The sequence below is a fragment of the Salvelinus sp. IW2-2015 genome, linkage group LG20 (genome assembly GCF_002910315.2).
Source record: "Salvelinus sp. IW2-2015 linkage group LG20, ASM291031v2, whole genome shotgun sequence".
NCBI lineage: Eukaryota > Metazoa > Chordata > Actinopteri > Salmoniformes > Salmonidae > Salvelinus > Salvelinus sp. IW2-2015.
In genome coordinates, this window is record NC_036860.1 from 27474350 (window position 1) to 27500846 (window position 26497).

Consider the following 26497-nt stretch of genomic DNA (forward strand, 5'->3'; position numbering starts at 1 on the left):
TACAGACATGTCTGTGTTCCAAACGACCTACATTCTCAACGAGTTCATATGTTTTAGGTCCTACTGTAGTAAATGTTAATTATATTGTTTGCTAACCACCTTCAGTATTTACTCTTGAACAGAACCACCTAATTGTCACTGCAAACTGAATAGTACAATTTGAGACAAAACTTAAAACAGTGGGCACCAAGTCATTGTAACCACAGAGGCAACAGACAGAAAAAAGTTACTTTATCTTCATCGCCGTCATTTAGTGGTCAAATCACAGTACACAAAAATGCTGGATTTACAGAGCTCCAGTGTAAACAACACGATATCAGCTAAGTATGGCAAGCCACAAAAATTAGAACAGCTCCTGCAGAGATGACATTGTATTTGGCTCCACAGCTATCTGCTCACACATATAAGATCAGGCTGCAAGTGTCTCACATTGAATGGAAAAGTACAGATGATAAGGTCCTTGACCCTTTCTCTGATGTGTAAATATGACACTGTCCTTTCAGGAACCGACGGTTTGTGAGTGAACAAAGCAATTGAAAGGTCAGCTCAAGTGAAGTAGTACAACAGTATGACACATCCACTTCTCCATGCATTTATCTATGATCTGTGACTCAGTAATGAACTTTCACAAGGCATACATCAAAAAGGCCAAAAAATCTTCATAAATCCAAAATATAGGAGCAAAATATAGAATTTACCTAGATAACCAAAAGGGACAAAATCTATAATCCGTTGAGAATTAAAGTTGTCCAGGTGTAGGGATATTAGACCTGCAGGTCAGCCAGTTGGCAAGGTGTTCGTCTTTATTACATTGCCTGCCGCTCACACCATATTTCCTCAGAGGTTTCATTATCCATCTAAGGATATTTTCTTGCACGTACAAGAAATGCCTCGGGTGGTTTTTAACAATATACCCCTTTGTGCTTCAAACTCCAACCGGGCACCTGAACATAGGCCCAAGAGTTTGTCTTCCTTCGTAATGAAAATAAACTTTTAAACAATTCTGGAATTTATCGACACAGACGTGTGAATAATACCTACAGCTGTGCATTTTGAGGCAGTCCACTAGCTGAAACAGAATAGGGGACAACAGCAGAGCATTTTTCATTTAGAAAGTAGACTTTTGATTGTCATCTTTTTTTCCACCAATTGTAGCTCTCAAGGTTATGATCTTTTTTGTTTGAAAAGCTTGTTTCAAGGGGAATAGAGTGTACCCCATGTAATCCAAATAACATGTAAAAAGAGTGGTACGTACAATGTCCATATTACGACAGCCTCAGTCTCAGCAGGACTTCAGGCTGTCCTAATGTGGACACCGCAGTTGCCCACCGTCTGCCAAAGGTGGAATACTGCATCATCTCCCTCGGGTGGACCAGAGTACAAACCAAACAAAAAATAGCACTGTATACCAGTCAGGCAGTGTTCCTTAAAGTGTCCAAAGGTGCTATCCTCGACCCATCCCGTCCGAACCCACCCCCATCCATAGCTCCTTCTGCCATTACACATGGGTCTGCATGCGTTTCTGCAGCGGCCGCATCTGGTCTGAGTTCTGCGAGGACGACTGCGAGTAGTGGGAAGATGAGGAGGCAGCCGAGGCCTTGCTGTCCTTGTCAAACTGCACGTAGCCGTCCTGCTTGCTGTAGCTGCTCACGCTGCTGTCACACTGCGTGTCGATGAAGGAGTTGGAGTCACTAAGTGAGCCCCGCTGGAACTCGCGCTCGCACAACTCGATAGAGCTGCTGCCCATGCCAAGCACGAAGCGCTGGCTGTAGTCGTACAGGCGGTTGGGCCCAGCACCTAGCGTGTTGTAGATGTTTGTGAAGGACATGCCCGTAGGCACACGCTGCTTTCCCATGGTGGATGAAGAAGAAGCCAAAGGGTTCCTGACCTCAGCGCCGCTGGTCTGGTTGGCGGCCATTGACATAGTCGGGGTGCCATGGTGCTCCTTGAAGGTATTGACACTGTAATAGCCATTGGTTGGATCCTTGTGGAGGAGAGGGGACAAAGACACAAAGGGAGGTGTTAATTTAGTGTAAGGATAGGAGACAAATAAAATGGAAGGCATGTCAGTGTAGTTACTATTTTGGTAGTTGTTATTGTGATTGCATTGTTAGCCAAAGAACATCTCAGATCTGAATCATAGATAGCCGTTCCTATTTAAACGAATTTTCTCATTAGGCACAATGGTGATAGTAAAGAAATGCATCTTGCCAGTATTGCCGAGGGCCACTAGGTGCTCAGGTCTAGTGTCCAATCAAGAGAAGCATTGTGTGGAATTGGAGCTAGTCACCTAAACTAAACAACACCAAATATTGTTGTGTGTAGAATATTTTATGCTATTTGCACCATGACTACTGCATGCTTTGTTGACTATGAACTTACTTGTTTAAACCGAAACATGGGACAGACAATGTTTGTTCCCACACTCGCAACTCTGATTGTTTACACGGACTCTTGGCCTCCGATCCTATTCTAACCACCTCACATCAGCTTTGTATTCATGTTATCTGATGAAATTTCTGTACAATATGATCTTTGAAACCATCTGATGAACATTCAAATGTCATAAAAAATCAACACTACAGAGCTTTCCATGTCCTCTGCTGTGGAAATGTGCATGTACTCCCTGGCCCATCTACTGTTGCTAGCCCCAATTCTGACTTGTGCTCTGATGAGTTCTGCTTCACTGATATCTGCTCTCGTAAAAGCCTGGGTTTTCTGCACGTTAACACGAGAATCTTATTACCTAAAATTTATCAACATTAATTCCCAACTTTATCAAGACATTTTGCAGGAGAATGTAAGGCTATCTGTCCGCCAATTAAAGCTCAACAGAAGTTAGGTGATGCAACAGGACAACGACCCAAAACACAGAAGTAAATCAACAACAGAATGGCTTCAACAGAAGAAAATACGCCTTCTGGAGTGGCCCAGTCAGATTCCTGACTCTGACTGACCTCAAGAGAGCAGTTCACACCATACATCCCAGAATATTGCTGAAATGAAACAGTTTTGTAAAATGGAATGGTCCAAAATTCCTCCTGTCCGTTGTGCAGGTCAGATCCGCAACTACAGAAAATGTTTGGTTGAGGTTATTCAACCAGTTATTAAATCCAAGGGTTCACATACTTTTCCCACCTTGCATTGTGAATATTTACACGGTGTGTTCAATAAAGACATGAAAACGTATACTTGTTTGTGTGTTATTATTGTAAGCAGACTGTGTTTGTCTATTGTTGTGACCTAGAAGAAGATCAGATCAAATTTTATGACCAATTTATTCAGAAATCCAGGTATTTCCAAAGGGTTCACATAATTTTTCTTGCTACTGTAGGCCAATTTATATTTTGCCCTGTCTGTCTTGATGTCTATTGTATGTTCTCTGGTATGCAATCTGGTTTCCGCTCAGGTTATGGATGTGTCACTGCAACCTTAAAGGTCTTAAATGACGTCACCATTGCCCTTGATTCTAAGCAATGTTGTGCTGCTATTTTTATTGAAACAACGTTTTTGATATGGTAGACCTTTCCATTCGTGTCTCTGAGGAGTCTTTGGCGTGGTTTGCTAACCACCTCTCTCAAAGAGTGCAGTATATAAAGTCAGAACATCTGCTGCCTCAGCCACTGCTTGTCACCAAGGGAGTACACCAAGGCTCAATCCTAGGTCCCACGCTCTTCTCAATTTACATCAACAACATAACTCAGGCATTAGGAAGCTCTCTTATCCATTTGTATGCAGATGATACAGTCTTATACTCAGCTGGCCCCTGTTGTGGACTTTTTGTTGAAATACCCCTTTCATTCTCTGTGCGGTACACGGAAAGGTGTGAATTGCAAGCGAGGGTTGACCTCTGCTTGAGATCAGTTTCATGAAGAAGGATGAAATGGTGAGATTGTTCAATACCAACTGGTATCAAATGTATAGCTGGTTAACAGGGAGCCTATCATCAAGCCGCCTGTAATTGCACGTTACAATGCTTTACATGCTGAACATCTTTTCTGGGATGTCGAAAACAATTATGAATGATTTGATAGTCTAACATTTATTGGATGAGGCGATGGAAGCTAAAGAGAGAGGTTGATGCAGCGCATTTTTCCACGTGCGCTCAAGTAGGCTTTGCACTTTCCTATGGTATTTATTTAGCAAAGATGATAACACGTAATCACTCCGGACAGACACAAGCAAAAACTCATGACATAAATGTTGCCGCAGCCTAGGCTACACCTAAACATTACAAATCTGACATGCTGTATGGGATGAAAATGAGACTATTTTTCTGTCTGATCAACTGTAGGCTACTAATAAGATCAGCTGCATACAGCCTATGCACCCTGTCCATCTGGTCAGGGTAAACTAATTGGTAACGTTATGTATTTATAGTCAATTTGTGTGTCAGGAGAAAATGTGAACGTGATCAAATTTAGATTATATCCAAAATCGGGCTGGCTAGGCTGCCTATACAATTTTATTCCAAAATTATTACCTGGAATTAATCAATCAACATAATAGTGATGGGTGACCACCACCCAGGACAATGGATCGGATCCCAGCAGGCGACCCAAAACAACGGAGCCGCAAAAGGGGCAGACGGAGTTCTCTTCTGGTCAGGTTCCGTAGACGGAGGCACATCGCCCACCGCTCCCGAGTATACTACTCGCCATGTCCAGTCTCTTGACAACAAGGTAGACGAAATCCGAGCAAGGGTTGCCTTCCAGAGAGACACCAGAGATTGTAACATTCTCTGTTTCACGGAAACATGGCTCACTCGGGATACGTTATCAGAGTTGGTACAGCCACCTAGTTTCTTCACGCATCGTGCTGACAGAAACAACATCTCTCTGGTAAGAAGAAGGGTGGGGGTGTATGCCTTATGATTAACGAGTCGTGTTGTGATCATGACAACATACAGGAACTCAAGTCATTTTGTGCACCTGACCTAGAATTACTTACAATCAAATGCCGACCGCATTATCTACCAAGAGAATTCTCTCCGATTATAATCACAGTAGTGTATATCCCCCCCAAGCAGATACCTCGACGGCCCTGAAAGAATTTCATTGCAATATATGTAAAGTGGAAACCACATATCCTGAAGATGCATTTATTGTAGCTGGGGATTTTAACAAGGCTAATCTGAAAACCAGGCTCCCTAAATTTTATCAGCATATCGAATGCGCTGGCAAAATTCTGGATCATTGCTACTCTAACTTCCGCGACACATACAAAGCCCTCCCTCGCCCTCCTTTCGGCAAATCTGACCACGACTCCATTTTGTTGCTCCCAGCCTATAGACAAAAACTAAAACAGGAAACGCCCGTGCTCAGATCAGTTCAAAGCTGGTCCGACCAATCTGATTCCACGCTTCAAGATTGCTTCGATCACGTGGACTGGGATATGTTCCAGATAGCGTCGAACAACAACATTGATGTATACGCTGATTCGGTGAGCGAGTTTATTAGCAAGTGCATCGGTGATGTTGTACCCATGGCGACTATTAAAACCTTCCCCAACCAGAAACCGTGGACTTATGGCAGCATTCGCGTAAAACTGAAAGCGCGAACAACTGCTTTTAATCAGGGCAAGGCGACCGTAAACTTGACCGAATACAAACAGTATAGCTATTCACTCCGAAAGGCAATCAAACAAGCTAAGCATCAGTATAGAGACAAAGTAGAGTCGCAATTCAACGGCTCAAACACGAGAGGTATGTGGCAGAGTCCACAGTCAATCACGGACTACAAAAAGAAAACCAGCCCCGATGTCTTGCTCCCAGACAAAGTAAACAACCTCTTTGCTCGCCTTGAGGACAATACAGTGCCACCGACACGGCCCGCTACCAAAACCTGTGGGCTCTCCTTCACCGCAGCCAACGTGATTAAAACAGTTAAACGTGTTAACCCTTGCAAGGCTGCCGGCTCAGACGGCATCCCTAGCCCCGTCCTCAGAGCATGCGCAGACCAGCTGGCTGCTGTGTTTACGGACATATTCAATCAATCCCTATCTCAGCCTGCTGTTCCCACATGCTTCAAGAGGGCCACAATTGTTCCTGTTCCCAAGAAAGCTAAGGTAACTGAGCTAAATGACTATCGCTCCGTAGCACTCACTTCCGTCATCATGAAGTGCTTTGAGAGACTAGTCAAGGATCATATCACCTCCACCCTACCTGACACCCTAGACCCACTCCAATTTGCTTACCGCCCCAATAGGTCCACAGACGACGCAATCGCAATCACACTGCACACTGCCCTAACCCATCTCGACAATAGGAATACCTATGTAAGAATGCTGTTCATCGACTACAGCTCAGCATTTAACACCAGAGTATCCTCCAAACTCGTCATTAAGCTCAAAACCCTGGGTCTCGATCCCGCCATGTGCAACTGGGTCCTGGACTTTGATGGGATGCCCCCAGGTGGTGAGGGTAGGAAACAACATCTCCACCCTGCTGATCCTCAACACTGGGGCCCCACAAGGTTGAGTTATCAGCCCTCTCCTGTACTCCCTGTTCACCCATGACTGCGTGGCCATGCACACCTCCAACTCAATCATCAAGTTTGCAGTGGTAGGTTTGATTACCAACAACGACAAGACAGCCTATAGGGAGGAGAGCCTACAGACAGCCTACTGTCATACAATTCAGGTCTGTGTCCAAACAATTCGAGCTTCTACTTTTAAAAAGTAGAAGTCAGGAACCAATATTCACAGTCAGCTAGGAAAGCTAAGGCTAGCTTTTTCAAACAGAAATTTGCATCCTGTAGGACTAATTCCCAAAAGTTGGTCCCGTGTGGCTCAGTTGGTAGAGCATGGCGCTTGCAACGCCAGGGTTGTGGGTTCATTCCCCACTGGGGGACCAGGATGAATATGTATGAACTTTCCAATTTGTAAGTCGCTCTGGATAAGAGCGTCTGCTAAATGACTTAAATGTAAATGTAAATGTAAAAATCCACCTTTCTAGAAATAAGTCTCTCACCATTGCCTCTTCTTATAGACCCCCCTCAGCCCCAGCTGTGCCCTGGGCACCATATGTGAATTGATTGCCCCCCATCTGTCTACAGAGTTTGTACTGTTAGGTGACCTAAACTGCACCCCGGCCGTCCTACAATCTAAGCTAGATGCCCTCAAACTCACACAAATTATCTATGAACCTACCAGGTACAACCCTAAATCCGTAACCATGAGCACCCTCATAGATATCATCCTGACCAACTTGCCCTCTAAATACAGCTCTGCTGTCTTCAACCAGGATCTCAGCGATCACTGCCTCTGTGCCTGCGTCCGTAATGGGTCCGCGGTCAAACGACAACCCCTCATCACTGTCAAATGCTTCCTAAAACACTTCAGCGAGCAGGCCTTTTTAAGGCCTGTTTAAGGCCTTTAAGGATATTGACCTCATCCCGTCAGTAGAGGATGCCTGGTTGTTCTTTAAAAGTAATTCCCTCACCAACTGAAATAAGATTCTCCATTCAAAAAATGTAGAACTAAGAACAAATATAGCCCTTGGTTCACCCCAGACTTGACTGCCCTTGACCAGCACAAAAACATCATGTGGCGTACTGCATTAGCATTGAATATCCCCCACGATATGCACGTTTTCAGGGAAGTCAGGAACCAATATTCACAGTCAGCTAGGAAAGCTAAGGCTAGCTTTTTCAAACAGAAATTTGCATCCTGTAGGACTAATTCCCAAAAGTTCTGGGACACTGTAAAGTCCATGGAGAATAAGAGCACCTCCTCCCAGCTGCCCACCGCACTGAGGCTAGGAAACACTGTCAATACCGATAAATCTACGATAATCGAAAATATCAACATTAATTTCTCTACGGCTGGCCATGCTTTCCACCTGGCTACCCCTACCCCGGCCAACAGCTTTGCACCCTCCACAGCAACTTGCCCAAGCCCCCCCCCCCCCACTTCTCCTTCAACTAAATCCAGACAGCTGATGTTCTGAAAGAGCTGCAAAATCTGGATCCCTACAAATCAGCTGGGTTGGACAATCTAGACCCACTCTTTCTAAAATGATCCGCAGAAATTGTTGCAACCCTTATTACTAGCCTGTTACTAGCTGCTGCGGTCATCAACCTCTTCAAAGGGGGAGACACTCTAGACCCAAACTGTTACAGACCTATATCCATCCTGCCTTGCCTTTCTAAAAATGTTGAAAGCCAAGTTAACAAACAGAACACCGACCATTTCGAATCCCACTGTACCTTCTCCACTATGCAATCTGGTTTCCGAGCTGGTCATGGGTGCACCTCAGCCACGCTCAAGGTACTAAACAATATCATAACCGCCATCGATAAAAGACAGTACTGTGCAGCCGTCTTCATCGACCTGGCCAAGGCTTTTGACTCTGTCAATCACCACATTCTTATCGGCAGACTCAACAGCCTTGGTTTCTCAAATGATTGCCTCGCCTGGTTCACCAACTACTTCTCACATAGAGTTCAGTGTGTCAAATCGGAGGGCCTGTTGTCCGGACCTCTGGCAGTCTCTATTGGGGTGCCACAGGGTTCAATTCTCGGGCCGACTCTCTTCTCTGTATACATCAATGATGTCGCTCTTGCCGCTGGTTATTCTCTGATCCACCTCTACGCAGACAACACCATTCTGTGTACTTCTGGTCCTTCTTTGGACACTGTGTTAAATAACCTCTAGACGAGCTTCAATGCCATACAACTCTCCTTCCGTGGCCTCCAACTGCTCTTAAACGCAAGTAAAACTATATGCATGCTCTTCAACCGATCGCTGCCCACACCTGCCCGCCCATCCAGCATCACTACTCTGGACGGTTCTGACTTAGATTATGTGGACAACTATAAATACCTAGGTGTCTGGTTAGACTGTAAACTCTCCTTCCAGACTCACATTAAGCATTTCCAATCCAAAATCAAATCTAGAATCGGCTTCCTATTTCGCAAACAAAGCCTCCTTCACTCATGCTGCCAAACATACCCTTGTAAAACTGACTATCCTATCGATCCTCAACTTTGGCGATGTCATTTACAAAATAGCCTCCAACACTCTACTCAGCAAATTGAATGTAGTCTATCACAGTGCCATCCGTTTTGTCACTAAAGCCTCATATACTACCCACCACTGAGACCTGTATGCTCTCGTTGGCTGGCCCTCGCTACATATTCATCGCCAAACCCACTGGCTACAGGTCATCTATAAGTCTTTGCTAGGTAAAGCCCTGCCTTATCTCAGCTCACTGGTCACCATAGCAACACCCACCCATAGCACGCGCTCCAGCAGGTATATTTCACTGGTCATCCCCAAAGCCAACACCTACTCTTGGCATCCTTTCCTTCCAGTTCTCTGCTGCCAATGACTGGAACGAATTGCAAAAATCACTGAAGCTGGTGACTTATATCTCCCTCTCTAACTTTAAGCATCAGCTGTCAGAGCAGCTTAATGATCACTGTACCTGTACACAGCCCATCTATAATTAGCACACCCAACTACCTCATCCCCATATTGTTATTTTTTTGTTGTTGCTCTTTTGCACACCAGTATCTCTACTTGCGCATCATCATCTATCACTCCAGTGTTAATGCTAAATTGTAATTATATCGCCTCTACGGCCTATTTATTGCCGTAAAAAATAAAGGAGAGCCGCACAATCTAGGAGCTCAGATGCAAAAATATTTATGTCCAATGTTTCGACAGACAAGCTGTCTTCATCAGGGTATAATGACAAACACTGCGGGATGACTCATTTATATAGTGTCAAAAGGTACACAGGTGTCTGTAATCATGGCCGGGTGTGGCCTGATATCATTGGTTAATTCTCATATTAAAATAGCATACAAAAAACATAAATGGATAGTGTACGATCATAGATACAATTTGGCTACATCCTCCCGAGGAATACTTTGTTAGTTACTTTTGATGTTGAGTCGTTATACACAAATATTCCACACGAGGGCGGTATTGAAGCTATGGAACATTTTCTTCTACAACGTAAACCTAATGAACTGCCTTCCAGTGCATGCATTATAACATTGGCTGAAATAGTACTCACACACAACTACTTCATGTTTCTAAATGATTTCTTTATTCAGACGAAGGGTACTGCTAGGGGATCCCCCATGGCTCCCAACTATGCTAACTTGTATGTGGGTTACATGGAGAAACAGTCTATTTTCAATCCTCTCCAAAATGTTTTCATGCCTAACATCATTATTTGTAAATGGTATATTGATGATATTTTTGTTCTGTGGAGGGGTGATGCTAAACAGCTCCAGGCGTTCCATCCCGCAGCACCTCGCCAGCACCTCGCCTAAATAGGTGTGCATTTCTTTCTTTCTTTTATTACCTTACCTCCCTAATCTTACTACATTTGCACACACTGTACATAGATTTGTGTGTTGTGTTATTGACTGTACGTTTGTTTATCCCATGTGTAACTCTGTGTTGTGTTTGTCGCACTGCTTTGCTTTATCTTGGCCAGGTCGCAGTTGTAAATGAGAACTTGTTCTCAACTGGCCTACCTGGTTAAATAAAAGTGAAATAAATAAAATAAATTAACTGAAGCCACTATGTCTCATGTGCCCACTCATCCACTGGCACATTGAATGTTTCCCTTCCAAGCACAATGATTACCCCTATCAATTTTCTCTCATTCCTGTATGTAGAATCAATCACAATTACTACACATTATTACACAATCACGTTACTACACATCAAAGATTTTACTCCTTGCTTAGACTAACTCATTATTAGCTATGTTGTCTAACTGTGTAGTGTCCTGTGTCATTGTTTTTTGTCTTCCCAGTAAAAAACTGTCCTCTGAACACCTCAACTCATGCCACACACCCTCATTCAATCACTGCTGTGATCCCTTTCCAACACCTTTCCAGTACCCCTCTCATTCCCCTTCCCCATAATATTGTACTATAAATGTCTTTAATAAATGCTTTATTAAAATAATTAATATTTTATGATTTTTGAAGCACACTTTGGTCTCCGTGCGTTCTGCGCCTATACCATGGGTCTCCCATCCTCCTTAATTATTTTCAAGTCACCAGCCTCCACTGATTTCTACCCATTGCAAGACCCACTGGTTGATGCTTATTTATAAAACCCTCTTAGGCCTCACTCCCCGCTATCACATACAACACCCGTTCTGCCAGTCACATTCTGTTAAAGGTCCTCAAAGCACACACATCCCTGGGTCGTTCCAATTTTCAGTTAGCTGCAACTAGCGACTTGAACGAGCTGCAAAAAACACTCAAACTGGACAGTTTTATCTCCATCTCTTCATTCAAAGACTCAATCATGGACACTTGTGGCTGCTTCGTGTGAGGTATTGTTGTCTCTACCTCTTTGCCCTTTGTGCTGTGCCCTTTGTGTCTGTTCCCAAATGTTTGTACCATGTTTGTACCATGTTTTATGCTACTGCTATGTTGTGCTGCTGCCATGTTGTGTTGCCACTGTGTTGTTGTCATGTTGTATTGCTACCATGTTGTGTTGTCATGTGTTGCTGCCATGCTGTGTTTTTTTCTTAGGTCTCTTTTTATGTATTGTTGTGGTGTCTCTTGTCGTGATGGGGTGTTTTGTCCTACATTTCTTTTTTTTCCCCCGTCCCCGCAGGAGGACTTTTGCTTTTTGGTAGGCCGTCATCGTGAATAAGAATTTGTTATTTAACTGACTTGCCTAGTTAAATAAAGGTTAAATATTTTTTTTTAAATAAAAAGATAACTCACTGAAAGATTGATGAATACAGTTTGAAAGAGGCTCATCTGTTCCCTTATCTGCGTCAGCACAGTCATACAGAACCATCTAATGTCTGCCATTCCTCTTTTGATGAGCCAGTCATTGGCTTTCATTTGAACCGGGAAGAGTTATGCTGCGTCGTTTTGGTTATGAATATATGCACTTAATGATGAAATATAAATTCTTTGAGGCACCACTTACATTATTGGTGTTCTGTGTGAGGCTGATCCCCCAGCTGTTTCTTCAACAAAGAGCATCAACATAGAGTAGGGTAAAGGGTCAGTTTGACATTTCCCACACTAATTGTTAAGGTAAGAAATGGGGAAGGGTAAGGGGGTCCTAGATCTGTACCTAGGGGAAACTTCACCCCGGAGTGCATAAGCAGAGTATAAACTTGACTTCTATGTCAGGCTTCATCAACAGGTATTTATGCCGTAAACCTAGGTGGTCTCAAGCTGTGACACAGCAATACCCATTGTTTCTCATGTATTCAAATGCTTGCCTTATTGTGACCAAGGTCAGTCACATCCAAATGAACTGCTATTCATAAGAATGATGGGAAAACGAAGAAACAGGCAGATGCGTGCGAACATGTGAAAAATAGATTACTTGCTTTTGGGGTGTGAAATAGTCACCTCCCACGAAGACAAATCCTGCTATCAGCCAATTAAATGGCCTTGATGATATCACATGTAGGAGCAGTATGTGGAAAAATTGCCACGGCAGTTTATTTTCAATCACGGCCTACGTGTGTAAAGCGTTTTTCCCACCTTCCTTCTCTTATTCTCTCTATGTTACTCCATTTCCTTTCTTGGAATTAACTGATTGTTCGATTACTGGAGGAGGGAGATAAACTTTGCCTGCCGACATTCCAAAGGTGGAAAAATACTAACTTTGCTGTCAGAGCAAGCAGATTCTGTATCTTTGTCTGTACTTGTGGCTGGGGGCTATTGCAAATCACTATTAGAGATGGCAAGATACAATGGATGGTACACCAAGCAGCAGAATATCAAGGGTGGGGATTGAATTAGCTGAGGAAGAGGAAGGTTTATGAGAATATATCAGCAGATAACACATCTGACCTGGGAGATGGAGAAGGGGTAGCCTCACAGATAAGAGTCAGGGTCAAGGTTCAAAAGGTGTCATGGAACTGGCTTAAATTAAGCCTTTGAAAGTGGAAGTTTCCAATATCCCAAATGATATTGCATATCCGTGCCTATTTCCGGATTACCTAGTCTGTTGTCATTTCATTCGAACAGTTTGAGCAATGCCAATGGGCTTAAATGTCTGGATGAATTGACAATACCATAAGTCGAAAAAAAAAAGAGTAGATCTTTGTTTTATGTGAACTAACCCTTTAATGCTTCATACTGCAGTATGAACAGCCTACATACCCCACAATCCTACTCATTATCCACAATAACGACGGTGACCTCTTAATGCATTTGGATGAATCTTTACTCCCGCATATCATACTTGGTTATATACAGTGGGGTCCAACATTTTTTGATCCCTTGATAAAGATGAGCAAAAAAGACTGTATAAAATAAATATAAATACTGAGCTGTGATGTACGCTAAAAAACAAGAATAATGTTATTTTATACCAATACAATTGCTCAGAGAAAGAGATTTGGTTTAACAAAATCAATTATTGGATCCCCTGTTTTCAATACCCCAGCACCCTCCCCTTGCGAGGATAACGACACTGAGCCTTTTTGAGATTGAAGAACACATTGGAAGGGATCTGAGAGCATTCGTCCATACATACTATTTCCAGTTCATTGATATCCTTTGTCTGTGCTTATGGCTGCCCTAAATCAATTCAAAACCAAAGGTTTTCAATGGGGTTCAAGCCCAGAGACAGAGATGGCCGTTGCAAAATGTTGATTTTGTGGTCAATTAACCATTTATTTGTGGGTTTTGATGTACATGGGGTTATTGTCTTGCTGGAAGATCCACTTGTGGCCAAGTTTCAGCCTCCTGGCAAAGGCAACCAGGTTTTTGGCAAAAATATCCTGCTACTTGGTAAAGTTCATGATGCTGTTGATCTTAACAAAGGCCCCAGGACCAGTGGAAGCAAAATAGCCCAAATAACATCAAATATCCACCACCATATTTTACAGTAGGTATGAGGTACTTTTCTGCATATGCTTCCTTCTTTCCATGCCAAACCCACCACTGGTGTGTGACCAAAGAGCTTTATTTTTATGTCATTCAACAAATGTACACGCCTAGAGTTTGCTAAACAGCATTGGCACTTTGATTGGAACCAGTGCAATTGTCAAATGACATGAAAGAAAATATCTAACATTCCTTAAATCTGAGCAGAAAAACCAAGAGTCATTCTTTGTGAAAAATAACAAACAGAATAGGAGTACTAACTGAATAGAATACACGTTCCTCCTTGAACTACAGCATGGTGCACATTTTAGGACATTTCTACTAATGTTGTATCACTGCCCCCTGTATACCTGGCTCTGTGCCCACCTTATTTGCTGTACATTTTAGGACTAATGTTATATCGACCGCCTCCTTTATGCCTGTTTCTGTGCCCACCTTAATGTGCTGGAACTCCTTCTCTTCCTCTTGTAGGACCTCCAGCTGCTTCAGCACAGACTCCTGCGCCTGGAACTCCCCTCGCTCAATCTGAGACGTCAAGGGAGCAGACATGTCACACACAGGCCGTTTGATATGCATGTAGTATTAGGGATGTAGTGGGGGGTAAACACATGCAACAATGTTTACGCACCTTTTTATTTAGTTAATAGCATTTAAGTGCCTATTTACACGAAGTAAGCATGGTTGTCCATCTGGGAGAGATTACAGGGTTTACCCACTTTTCCTTTTCAACACTATATCCCTGAGTAAAATGCCATGTCTATTTGAGCTCTTTGGGTTCGTGTGTTTGCAGAAAGCCTGTTAGATAGATACAGATGTATGATCTTAATTTGATCACCCTGTTGCAGGAGACGTTTAAAAAGTGTAGTGTATTTGAGGTTTAAAAAGGCTGCTAAAGTTTAATTTCCATTAGATTTTCCCTTACGAAAAATGTATCAACCCCTAAAAAAGATATCCATTCATTATAATCCACATAATAACTCACATTTCCTGTTGCTGCAGGAATATTTTCCTGCTGTTTTTAGGAAACTGTCTCAAATTAAGATCCTATACTTGTAGATGTACTGTAGAATGGAAAATGCTCTTCAATGAACTGTCAATTAGAACATTTTCAATTGATTCTGATCTACTACATAGAGTGTGTATCGATGGACTTGCATATTACATGCAGAGAGGAGAGATGAGGTAGAGTAGCGTTCTATTTACCATTATCTGCTTGATGGCTGTATGCTCCTCTGTTTCCCGAGCTGCGTTGTGATCCTTGTGAACAATCTCCACCCGGATGTCGTTTTTTGCCAAAACCACTCCCTTGAGATCTGGAGAGAGACAGGGAAACTGATGGGCACCACTGACATAAGTCAACTGGCACTAGATCATACCACCTTTGTGCGGCCTCAAAAGCTGCTCAGATATCTTGATGGGAGCTTGAAGCATTTATGAATGTTTAGATTATAAAGGTGTCGTGCTGCTTATTTATGTGTTATAGACCTTATATAGGGCACTGACTGTATACTAGAGTGTCACTGAAATTGGTGATAATCATATACTGTACAATCCTATCCTTATGTTGGCAGGCTCCTTATTCTGTAACCAGACAGCAGTGATTGCTGTCGTTCATGGACATTAATCACATGGATATTTACGTATGTAGCACGTATGCATGGTACTAGTGAAATAAACATAATTGCTTTATCGACAGCCACTGACATTGTAAAATCATATACAATCATATATACCAGCCCCTCCAGGATTAAGCTGGGGTTTTGTGTGATGTTTGTGGACATTTTAGTTCTGACATTTTGCATGGCAATACGCAATGATTGTCAAATTTGTTGCGTAAATGTGCTGTTGAGGGAACAAGTTTGTTGACTTGTGGCTTGATTGAACCATATGCGGTAAATCTGCAGTGATTGGTTGAAATTGCGAGTCTTCTATTTGTACTGCGGTGATGGGTCAGTTTTATGTGATAATATTGCAATGATTTGACTGATTTATGAGGAAAAGATGCAGTGATTGGTCAAATTAGCAAACCCTCGCATAATATGCAGGGAATTGCAGTATCCTGGAGGGACCTATATACAAAGTTGACTTACTCTCGGTTTTCATTTTGCCTGCAAGGTCTCTCTGGCAAGAGGCGATGGAGACGGGTAGGGAGGACATGACGAGGTGAACGTCTTCTGGGGTAAACAACAACAACAACAACAGCAACATGGTTAACAGCAGATAACATTGACCGGATATCTGTGGGCTGTATCTCCACACTGAATGTCTTCTGTTGTAAACAACAACAGTCTACATTGATCAGATATCTGTGTGCTGTATCTTGACACCCCACTGTATAGGATGGGCTTTAAATCAGATAAGGATATTGCTTTAGGGCACCAGACGGCTTCAAGCAAGAAATATTATGTTAGAGTCTGGCTGCAGATAATGCTCAGCTTTTTAGGTCCGTAAATGGGCACTTTTGCAATAGATTTGATAAAAAGGGAGGGAAATAGAAGTACCATAGTTTCAGCTTTATGTACCATCAAATGTGTAATCTCAAAAGATTTCTTATAGTTCAGCTGATATCCTAAAACCATGAAGCTTAACATTCCAATGGGACTCATATTAAGCACAACATAGCATATTGATATGCATAGAAAAAAATGTTTGACTGTGAAACCAAGAGCGTCTACTGAACCCTTTTACTGTGAAACCAAGGGTGTTTTAATGAACTCTTTGGCTGTCCCAGAAAGCATAGGGTTTTAAAATGCACTTACTCCTCTGGAAGCGGGCACAGCAGAAGGCACCCAATGTGCCCATGAGAACAATGAGGGCAAGGAAGGCCCCCACAGCCACTCCTATGATTACAGCCAATCGGAGGGACTCTGAGAAGACATGGAGGAAAGACATTGGTTCGGTGTCCATGCTAGAAGTCCTGATGAGACTGAGGCTGATATGGACACCGTACAGGGTGGTTCAGTCATACAGTTAATGCAAGAAAGAAAATCAAGGAAGACACATTGTTTTGAACCACAGTAGTCTTACATCGTGTCGTATACACTGAGTGTACAAAACATTAGAAACTGCTCTTTCCATGTCAAACACCAGTGGTTCCCAAATCGAGTCCTTGAGTACACCCAACAGCACACATTTTTGTTGTAGCCCCGGACAAACATACCTGATTCAATTTATTGATGGCCTGATGATTAGTTGACACGTTTAATCAGGTGCACATCTTCAGGGCTACAATCAAAAGGTGTACTGGTGGGGTATATGAGGACCGGAGTTAGGAACAACTGACATAAACTGACCAGGTGAATCCAGGTGAAAGCTATGATCACTTATTGGTGTCACCTGTTAAATACACATCAATCAGTGTACATGAAGGAGAGACAGGTTAAAGAAGGATTTTTAAGCCTTAAGACAATTCAGACATGGATTGTGTATGTGTGCCGTTTAGAAGGTGAATGGGCAAGACAAAAGATTGAAGTGCCTTTGAACGGAGTATGGTAAGAGGTGCCATGTGCATCGGTTTCAGTGTGTCAAGAACTGCAGTGCTGCTGGGTTTTTCACTCTCAACAGTTTCCCTTGTGTATTAAGAATGGTCCACCACCCAAAGGACATCCAGCCAACTTGACACAACTGCGGGAAGCACTGGAGTCAACATGGTCTAGCATCACTATGGAACGCTTTTCGATACCTTGTAGTCCATGCCTCGACGAATTGAGGCTGTTCTGAGGACAAAAGACAGTGCAAGTCCATATGAGGAAAGTGTTCCTAATGTGTTCCTAATGCAAAAAGGCGAACGCAACTCGCGAATGGCAAACTTTGAAAACCTTTTACAGTACCATTTACAGCACTGACACTTGACACCCATTATGCACATTTACTTCAAATGGCTGAGAGGTTTACCACTTTATAACAAGTGATGTTCTAAATGTTGTGAATAAGTTCATAGGCTTCAGGGGCTGATTGGTTGAACGGAGTTGTCTTAAAGATCAGTGTATAAGCCTGTGGCTAGTCGAGGTCTAGTTAATTCATTCACTTTAAGAGCAAGGTTGCCTCTAGTAAGATCTTCCATTGAAATGAATTGTCACAGAATTGCAATTTCCACGATCCCTTTGAAAACAGATAGTTTAGTACTTTAGAAGGAAGAGACCTAATAGAAAGGGGATATAAATGAGAACATCATCTCATTTAGAATAAATATTTCAAAGAAATCATATGTGAAGCTTTAACCAATTGAGGCGTCGTAAATTAGATTACAAATTGGATGCCGTTGCAGAATTTCACAGATTGAAATTGTTGACATTTACCCAAGTAAAAGGCTTATCACGAAGTCATTGCCCTCATGCTTGAAGTGATCACGGCAATATCCTTACTCTCCCAGGCATAACTGCACTTCCACAAAACACAAACTCTCTGCTTCTCTGTCTCTCTCTTTAATTTACCCACTTTCTCTCAGATCCCAAATCTCGGTCTCAAACACATACTCTCTCACCCACATACATGTACCAACACAGACCACACCGTTTGATACAAAAACACACGTGTGCACTGCGTAAACATTCTGAGAAAACACAGTGTGGTTAGACTTTAGAACAACACAGAGAAAGCTATAACATGGCAAACTTAGCAAACAAGGCATGTATTGTAAGTGCATGAAAGCTGGCATCTTTATACACATCTGCCGTTGATTGAATGAGGAATTGATTGAAGTGGTACAAAGGGAGGTTGTGTACCTTGTTCCTTCAGTGTAATGATCTCTGTGTCAGACCCAAAGCTGTTCCAGGCAGTGCAGTTGTAGATGGTCTGGAAGTCAGCAGGGACGATGTTACTCATGGTGAGGGTGGAGATGACCCCCTCCTCTGTGCTCACCGTCTCCACGGTGTATCGGCCAGACGTTCCTGACTCCAAGACTGTCTCCTTCCACGACCAGGCCTATGGCAGAAAAAACTGTGAGAATTATACGTTACAGATGGGGACACAAGCACACCGTAACACAGCCATATATACACGCACCACACACACACACACACACACACACACACAGGCATCGACGCACGCACGCACACACGCACATTCACAACACACCAGCACCTGACAGAAACCAACCAACAAAACGTATTAAAGATAAAAAGTATAATGAGCCTTTGGGTTGGGTTTAATGACTGTCAACTTCTATCTGCAATGCAATGTCACGGGTTATGTCCTAATGACACCCTATTCCCTACACTTTACAAAATGCTGGGTTGTTTGGATGACCCATTTACCGGTTTCCAGTCACTAAGTTGTGTTGTTAAAAAGAGCATGGTTGGGTTGTTAATGCTGGTTTATTGATGTTTAGTTATTGAGATATGACCCAGTGAGTGGGTTAATACTCCCACCAAATCCAGAAGATCAAATATATATTTTATAAGCTTGTGAATTAGGACTGTAGCAAGTCTACCAGTGCAGCTGACGCTGAGTGGAATTACTTTTCGACTGACAAATGGCTAAGGCGTTGTGGCTGATGGAAAACTGTGAGTAAGGTTACTAATTATCCATTCAGGTCAAATAGACCTAGCAATCATAATTATGTTAGCTATTAACCCCATGCATGCTAGGTCGAGCATTAGCTAGCTAGCTACTTAGCTATCGAAATTGTCTATACTAAAAATAAATGTATTTAAGGCTAGGGTTAGGCATAAGGTTAGCAGTGTGGTTAGGGTTAAGGTTAGCATTATATTTAAAATCAGAATTTAAGGAGATAAAATGTAGAAATACAGTGCCTTCGAACGTATTCACACCTCATACTTTCCCACATTTTGTTGTGTTGCGGTCTGAATTTAAAATGGATTAAATTGAGATTTTGTGGTCACTGGCCTAAACACAATACCCAATACTATCAAAGTTAATTAATGAAAAATGAAAAGCTGAAATGTCTTGAGTCAATAAGTATTCAACCCCTTTGTTATGACAAGCCTAAATAAGTTCAGGAGTAAAAATGTGCTTAACAAGTCACCTACTAAGTTGCATGGACTCCGTGTTTAGTGTTTAGCATGATTTTTGATTGACTACCGCATCTCTGTACCCCACACGTACAATTATATGTAAGGTCCCTCAGTCAAGCAGTACATTTCAAACATAGATTCAACCACAAAGACCAGGGAGGTTTTCCAATGCCTCGCAAAGATTGGTACCAATTGGTAGATGGGTAAAAATAAAAAGCAGACATTGAATATCGCTTTGAGCATGGTGAAGTTATTAATTACACCTTGGATGGTGTATCAATACACCCAGTCACTACAAACTCAGTTGCCGGAGAGAAAGGAAACCGCTCAGGGATTTCACCATGAGGACTGTAGTGATTTCCTTACCATTTGAATATAGGCACTGCCCAAGTCTGATGCGGCGTTGTTTCAGATGCATGCAGTCCACATTCGAAGTTACCAAAAGCCAAATGGCAAAAAGCATTCACAGAGATCCAGGGATATGGTGCAAAAAATAATAATAATAATCTTTTAGATCTATCAAAAATAATTATCAGATCAAATTTGAGCTTAAAAACACACAAAAAATAATAATAATAAAGCAGCAATAATAGGTAGATAATCTGTGTATATGGTCAAAAGACTGCGTCTAGCTAGGAAAGCTTTTCTTCTGTAGGCCTATTGTGTGGTGTATTGTTTTATGTCAGGTAGCTAGCTAGCTAGCTAGCCAACTTAGTGTCATGTGTGTCTTGATTATTGTTTAACATTTTAGAGTCATATTCTCTAATCCCCAGGTTGGAACCAATATGGCTGAATATTCTGCCAGGCGACAAAAAGAACATGACAGCCGAACCCTTTGTTCTGACTCTTGAGGACAATCACTTCTACTCCCTGGCATTCACCATCAGGAATGGGTAGGCTCTAGGTCAGAAGACATTATGTTTCATTGTTGTTGTTTTACATAAAATCATGTTAAATATTGTTACATGGAAGGTAGTGTTGCCTGAATGAGTGGGTATACTCAAATTTTGCCTAGATGTTTCCAAACGGCCCGCCCTTCGAACAGATAAATCAACTGAATCAGAAATTCACAGGTTTCTGATGATTTAAAAAAAAAAGTATATCTCTTTTAATATAAAAAAACTCAATTGGATGTTCTAAGTTCATAACAATGCTTAAACCACATCAGGAGACCACTTTTGCGGAATAGGAAAAATCTAAGAAGTATAGATTTTTTAGTGTAGTTAACCTTTAATTAAAGTGTGCAGGCACCTAGCACTGTTGTTAAGTTAGCTGTGTTTCTGCAGCGTATGACATGAAGTTTGCAAAACAAATGGTATGATGCAAATAATCCTGATATCCTTCTGGTAGGTAGACATAAGCTAATTTGTAGCTAGTTAACATTTAATTGAAAAGGTTTTTGAGAAAGCAGAAGATGGTTAGGCCTATCATTAGCATCACTATATTTTTCCTGTTCCTTAATTGTATGAAACCTAGAAGTTTTACATCATATTATGAGGCATGTCTTATCTTACCTTGCTTCAAAGTAGCCTGTAGCCAAAATCCGACAATAGAAACGTGGAGGAAATTCGTGGAGTTTTTCATGTGCATTTTCCTGTTCTATTGGTTTTCATTCATTGTCTAGCAGCCAAACGCATTATCCTAGTCATATTAGCAACACATAATTGTTGTTGCATCTTTAGATCTCCCCTCTTTTTACATTTCGAAAGGACATTTTCATCTCTGTCCATGAAACTGCTTGCATGTGCAGTGCACATTTTAGAAAAGTGTTTCACGCAAATTGCATTTTGAAACATTCGCGCCTAGGCCTACTGCCGTGTTTATATCGCTGCGCCTAGAATGTGACTAAATAAAAGCTTATCAACATTTTAAACTAAACATTCTGATCTGTTCCATATGCCTTAATAATTGATATGGCATATACCCTCTACTACACCACTACTGGTAGAGGTTGGGGGAGTAGAGGGTAAAGTGGTTACTTTCTTCGCATGGATTCATTTTGTAGCTGAAATTAATAGCTGAATTTTTGGGGGGACAATTTGTCTACAATTTGTCATGATTGGCCATATGTCACTTCAACAATTTCATAGACTGTGTAGTAATGTTTTAACATTGTTATTGTTTGTACTTTTAGAAAATTTGCAGATTCTGTAATAGAGAAGGTTAAAAAAAATTACCCAGCAAGAAACTAAGAAATGACCCACTGCTCGGTAAATACAATTTGAAATAATGATAACCCAGCAATAAATTAAGAAATAACCCACTGTTAGGTCAAAAATACATGAATAACAATAACCCAGCAAAATAGTAAAACAATTACCACTGTTGGGACAAAGAAACCAAATGTATGGGTAAATCAAGTAACTTAACATGTTGGGTCATTCACCTAACCCAACAGTGCTGGGTCAAAATAACCCAGTATGTACTATAGTGATCCAGCACTGGGTTACAAAATTGGGTCATTATTGACCCAGCATTTTTTAAGTCTATATATGTCTCTAGTTGTGACAATGTGCCCTGGTCTAAAGTAGTGCACTGCATAGGGAATAGATTGCCATTTGGGACGCAACCAGGATCAAACCAATCACTCCTCTGATTGCTTCAATTGGGGCCATTAAACCTCTTCTGGTGTGACATGGTGACATAGAGCCACATGGCACAGAGAGCATATTTAGATTGAACTTTCACTCACAACAGGAAACATATTAGTATAGGTCAGGGTTGGGATGAATCCCCCCATTTCCTCTGTAGAACGGCTTGGTATTCTGCTGTTATCTAAATGAGGATGAATGACTGCTAATTTTCAATTCACTTGCCTTCACTTCCCTTGATGTATTCCATTGCTAGCATACATATCTATGAGTTATTTCTCTATGGACCACTACGCCCTCTTGTTTACCTTAGGATAGGATATTCACTAGGATATTCTTGATTAGTCTACGTAAATTCCTCAGGGTTGTCCTCACATGACCTACTTTCCTATCTCGCTAGGTCAAGCTCATTCACTTGGTTTGCACTACCTTAAAGGGATAGTTATCCCAAATTACAAAATGCCATATTGGTTTCCTTACTTTGTAAGCAGTCTACAAGGTAAGAGAACAATCCATGCTGTGGAATGCTAAGGAAGCCAATAAGTAAATGTGTAATTTGGACGATCCCTTTAAGAAGACAATGATGTCAAAATGCATTACACACCATGCACTGTAGCCAATTAGTTTTGTCTTTGTAGCTTATATTTCAAAGTTAAACTACTTTTTAACTTACAGTGCCTTCAGAAAGTATTCACACCCCTTGACTTTTTCCACATTTTGTTGTGTTACAGCCTGAATTTAAAATTGATGACATTTAGATTTTGTGTCACTGATCTACAAACAATACCTCATTATGTCAAAGTGGAATTATGTTTTTAGAAATGTTTATAAATTAATACAAAATGAAAAGCTGAAATCTTTAGAGTGAAGAGGTATTCAACCCTTTTGTTGTGGCAAGCCTAAATAAGTTCAGGAGTAAAAATGTGCTTAACAGGTCACACAATAAGTTGAATGGACTCACTCTGTGTGTAATAAAAATGTTTAACATGATTTTTAAATGACTACCGCATCTTTGTACCCCACACATTTCAAGCACAGATTCAAGTACAAAGACCAGGGAGGTTTACCAATGGTTCACAAAGATAGGCATTGGTAGATGGGTAAAAAAAACTAAACAAAACTGATATTGAAAATCCCTTAAAGCACGGTGCAGTAATTAATTACAGTTTGGATGGTTTATCAATACACCCAGTCAATACAAATATACAGATGCCGTTCCTAACTCGCCCAGGGATTTCACCATGAGTCCAATGGTGATTTTAAAACATTTACAGAGTGGTTGTGATAGGTGCTAACTGTGGATGGATCAAAAACATTGTAGTTACGCCACAATACTAACACACTGTAAATTACAGAGTGGAAAGAAGGAAGCCTGTACAGAATAGGAGGTTGGATACTTATCGAATCAAGATACTGTATACTAGTGTTTTATTTTCCATTAATTCCATTAAAAAAGACAAATCCATTTTAATCCCACTCTGTGACACAACAAAATGTGTAAAAATTCAAGGGGTGTGAATACTTTCTGAAGGCACGGTATTTCGCAGTGTATATAACTTCAGGTATATAACTTCAGGAAATCATTTTAGGCGTGAACACGGTCTACGCTGTGTCATGTCTTCACTATGATTCAACCAATAAGGCCCCTCATAGGTTGGAACACAGACAGCCCAAACTCAGTCTTTAAAATAAATGTTTTTAGAAAGGAGGGATGAGTGACTCACAATGCGGTCGGGAGGAGGAGTGCTGCGGATGAAACACTTGATCTGCCCCTTCTCCCCATAGAGGGCTTGCTGGGTCTGGGTGCTGGAGATAGTGGGAGGACCTACAGCACAGCCAAGGGAAAACCAGTCAATCACTCCAATAAAACACTCACATATATCACTGGCCTATCAGAAGGCACACTTTAACGGCGCCGCGGCGGGGGACGGCGAAGGGCACAGGCATTATAATAGATTTGAGTTTACAGTAAAATGGAGATGAGCAATTATTCATGATGATACAATTTTTTTTTTTAAGGTGAGATCCCCGCCATGATGAAAAACTGGTTGTTTTTTATTGCTAAAAGGCAAAGAAAGAGACAAAGAAATGTATGAAGGGTTGGAGGGAGGGGGGTGGACAGCAGAGGACAGAGGAAGGGTTAGATTAAGGGCTAGAGAAAATTAAGTCATATTCCAGTTTGCCGTCCTGTGCGTTCGTTCTATTTCTTCTCCTGCGCCTGTGAAAGGAAACCTTTGAAATGTGTGACCTTTGACTGACACATGGTGACGATGATAGACTCCCCACTCAAGGAGCTCTTGCTAATTTCCAGAACTGCTGACTATGAGAATAACAAACATACTATTTTTTCTTTCCGTTCAACTGCAGCAGCATTTCACTCAACAAAACCGAGGGGCCTGAATTCTGTGTCACTGTTTACAGAAGCAAAACAGACATCAATAGAAGTTTTTAAAAAAGGGAGGAGGAAATAATACCTGGCTTCTTTTGAAGTAACAATAATTTTTTTCAGGTGATTATTGTAGTTCGTAATGCTTTTTAGCAGAAGTAGTATCATAATAATATAATGACAGCCTAGTCCACATACTCTTTTATTTGTCCACCACAGCTACCAATTACAGTTACCATTGCATTCCTAAAATGACTGCTATTCTTGCAACTGCATTCCTGCAGAATGTTGTACACTCTAAAACAACAGAACTGTCTCTTTCCCCTGTCTAAACCTTGTGCAACATGTACATGTTCCAGCCCAAATCCTCGGACCTCATTATCACTGGCGATGTCCCTGCCTCTGACTTGGGTGTCATTGAGCTACGCTTCTCTGACCACAAGGTTGTCACACTGCCTCTGACCGCTCCAACTCCTCTCCACTGCCCAAAGAGGACCATTAAATTCCTCAACCTGAAGAAACTTAACCCATCCCTCTTTCAGGAACACATCTGACTACAATGAACTGGTCCTCGATGACATGGTCAATCTGTATAACAGCACGCTGAGTAATACCCTGAAAAAAATTTACATTCCAGAGGTCGTCTCCTTGGTTCACTGCGCAGAATGAACACTCATGACCGTAAGTTTGAGCGACTTTGGAGGAAGGAGGGCCTCACTGTCCACCGATTGGTCTATAAAGACTACCAGGTTCTGCTTAAAAGCAGCACGATTAGCTTTCTACTCTGCCATGATTGATAATAACAAAGGTAACCCCAGAACCCTGTTCTCTACCATCAACTGCCTTTTCAACCTTGCAAACCCATGCTCGATTGCAGCCTCATTTGAGCAGTGCAATAGCTACTCAGATTTTGTCAAGACAAAGATTGACACCATCAGGACAAACAACAAAGCCTCTAAGATTGCCTGCACCCCACCTCCTGAAACCCCAACGCAGACTGCCCCTCCCTTCAGCAACTTTACAGAAGTCACATCTGCTGTTGGGGAGTCAATCATCTGTAAAATAAAGGCCCCCACTTGCTCCCTTGACCCTATACCTACACCCCTACTCAAAACCTGCTAATCTAGCCTGCTTATGTTTGGCACCAAACTGATCAACAATTCCGTGCTGATGGGAGAGCTACCATCGATCTTCAAAACAGCTGCAGTCACCCCCTTACTGAAGAAACCCAACCTTGACCAGGGCATCCTATCCAACTACAGGTCCATCTCCAACCTCCCCTTCCTATCAAAAGCACTTGAGAAGGTGGTTGCAAACCATCTTCAATCACATCTATCATCTAACCAGTTGTACAAGGTTTTCCAGTCTGGCTTCTGGCCCTTGCACAGCACCCGAAACAGCTCTGGTTAAAGTTACCAATGACCTACTGATTGATGGCTGTTGATTCTGGATCTCCTAGCATCCTCCTCCTCTTAGATCTCAGTGCAGCTTTTGACACCATAGACCACAGTATCCTCCTGTGGTATCTCAGAGAGCACACTGCTGTCTCTGGAATAGCTCTGAACTGGTTCTCCTCCTACCTCTCCAATAGGAAGCAATACATTACCATTGTAGAGTCCAGATCGAAGGAGTCTGCCGTCACATGTGGCGTCCAACAGGGGTCAGCGCTGGTGCCTAGCCTGTTTTTAATTTACATACTCCCTC

At 41.9% G+C, this 26497-nt stretch overlaps 1 protein-coding gene across 1 annotated transcript in view; it reads right to left on the minus strand.

Annotated features, from left to right (window-relative positions):
- Positions 1 to 214: 214 nt before the first annotated feature.
- Positions 215 to 26497, minus strand: part of LOC111981964 (kin of IRRE-like protein 3) — a 308738-nt gene continuing 282455 nt past the window's right edge. Inside the window, exons 10-16 of the mRNA XM_024013468.2 lie at positions 24132 to 24232; positions 18566 to 18764; positions 16601 to 16708; positions 15932 to 16015; positions 15045 to 15154; positions 14277 to 14366; positions 215 to 1984 (exon numbers count right to left, since the gene is read on the minus strand). Of these exons, the coding sequence (XP_023869236.1) occupies positions 1499 to 1984; positions 14277 to 14366; positions 15045 to 15154; positions 15932 to 16015; positions 16601 to 16708; positions 18566 to 18764; positions 24132 to 24232 (1178 nt within the window). The 3' untranslated portion in view covers positions 215 to 1498. The remainder of the gene's footprint in view (positions 1985 to 14276; positions 14367 to 15044; positions 15155 to 15931; positions 16016 to 16600; positions 16709 to 18565; positions 18765 to 24131; positions 24233 to 26497) is intronic.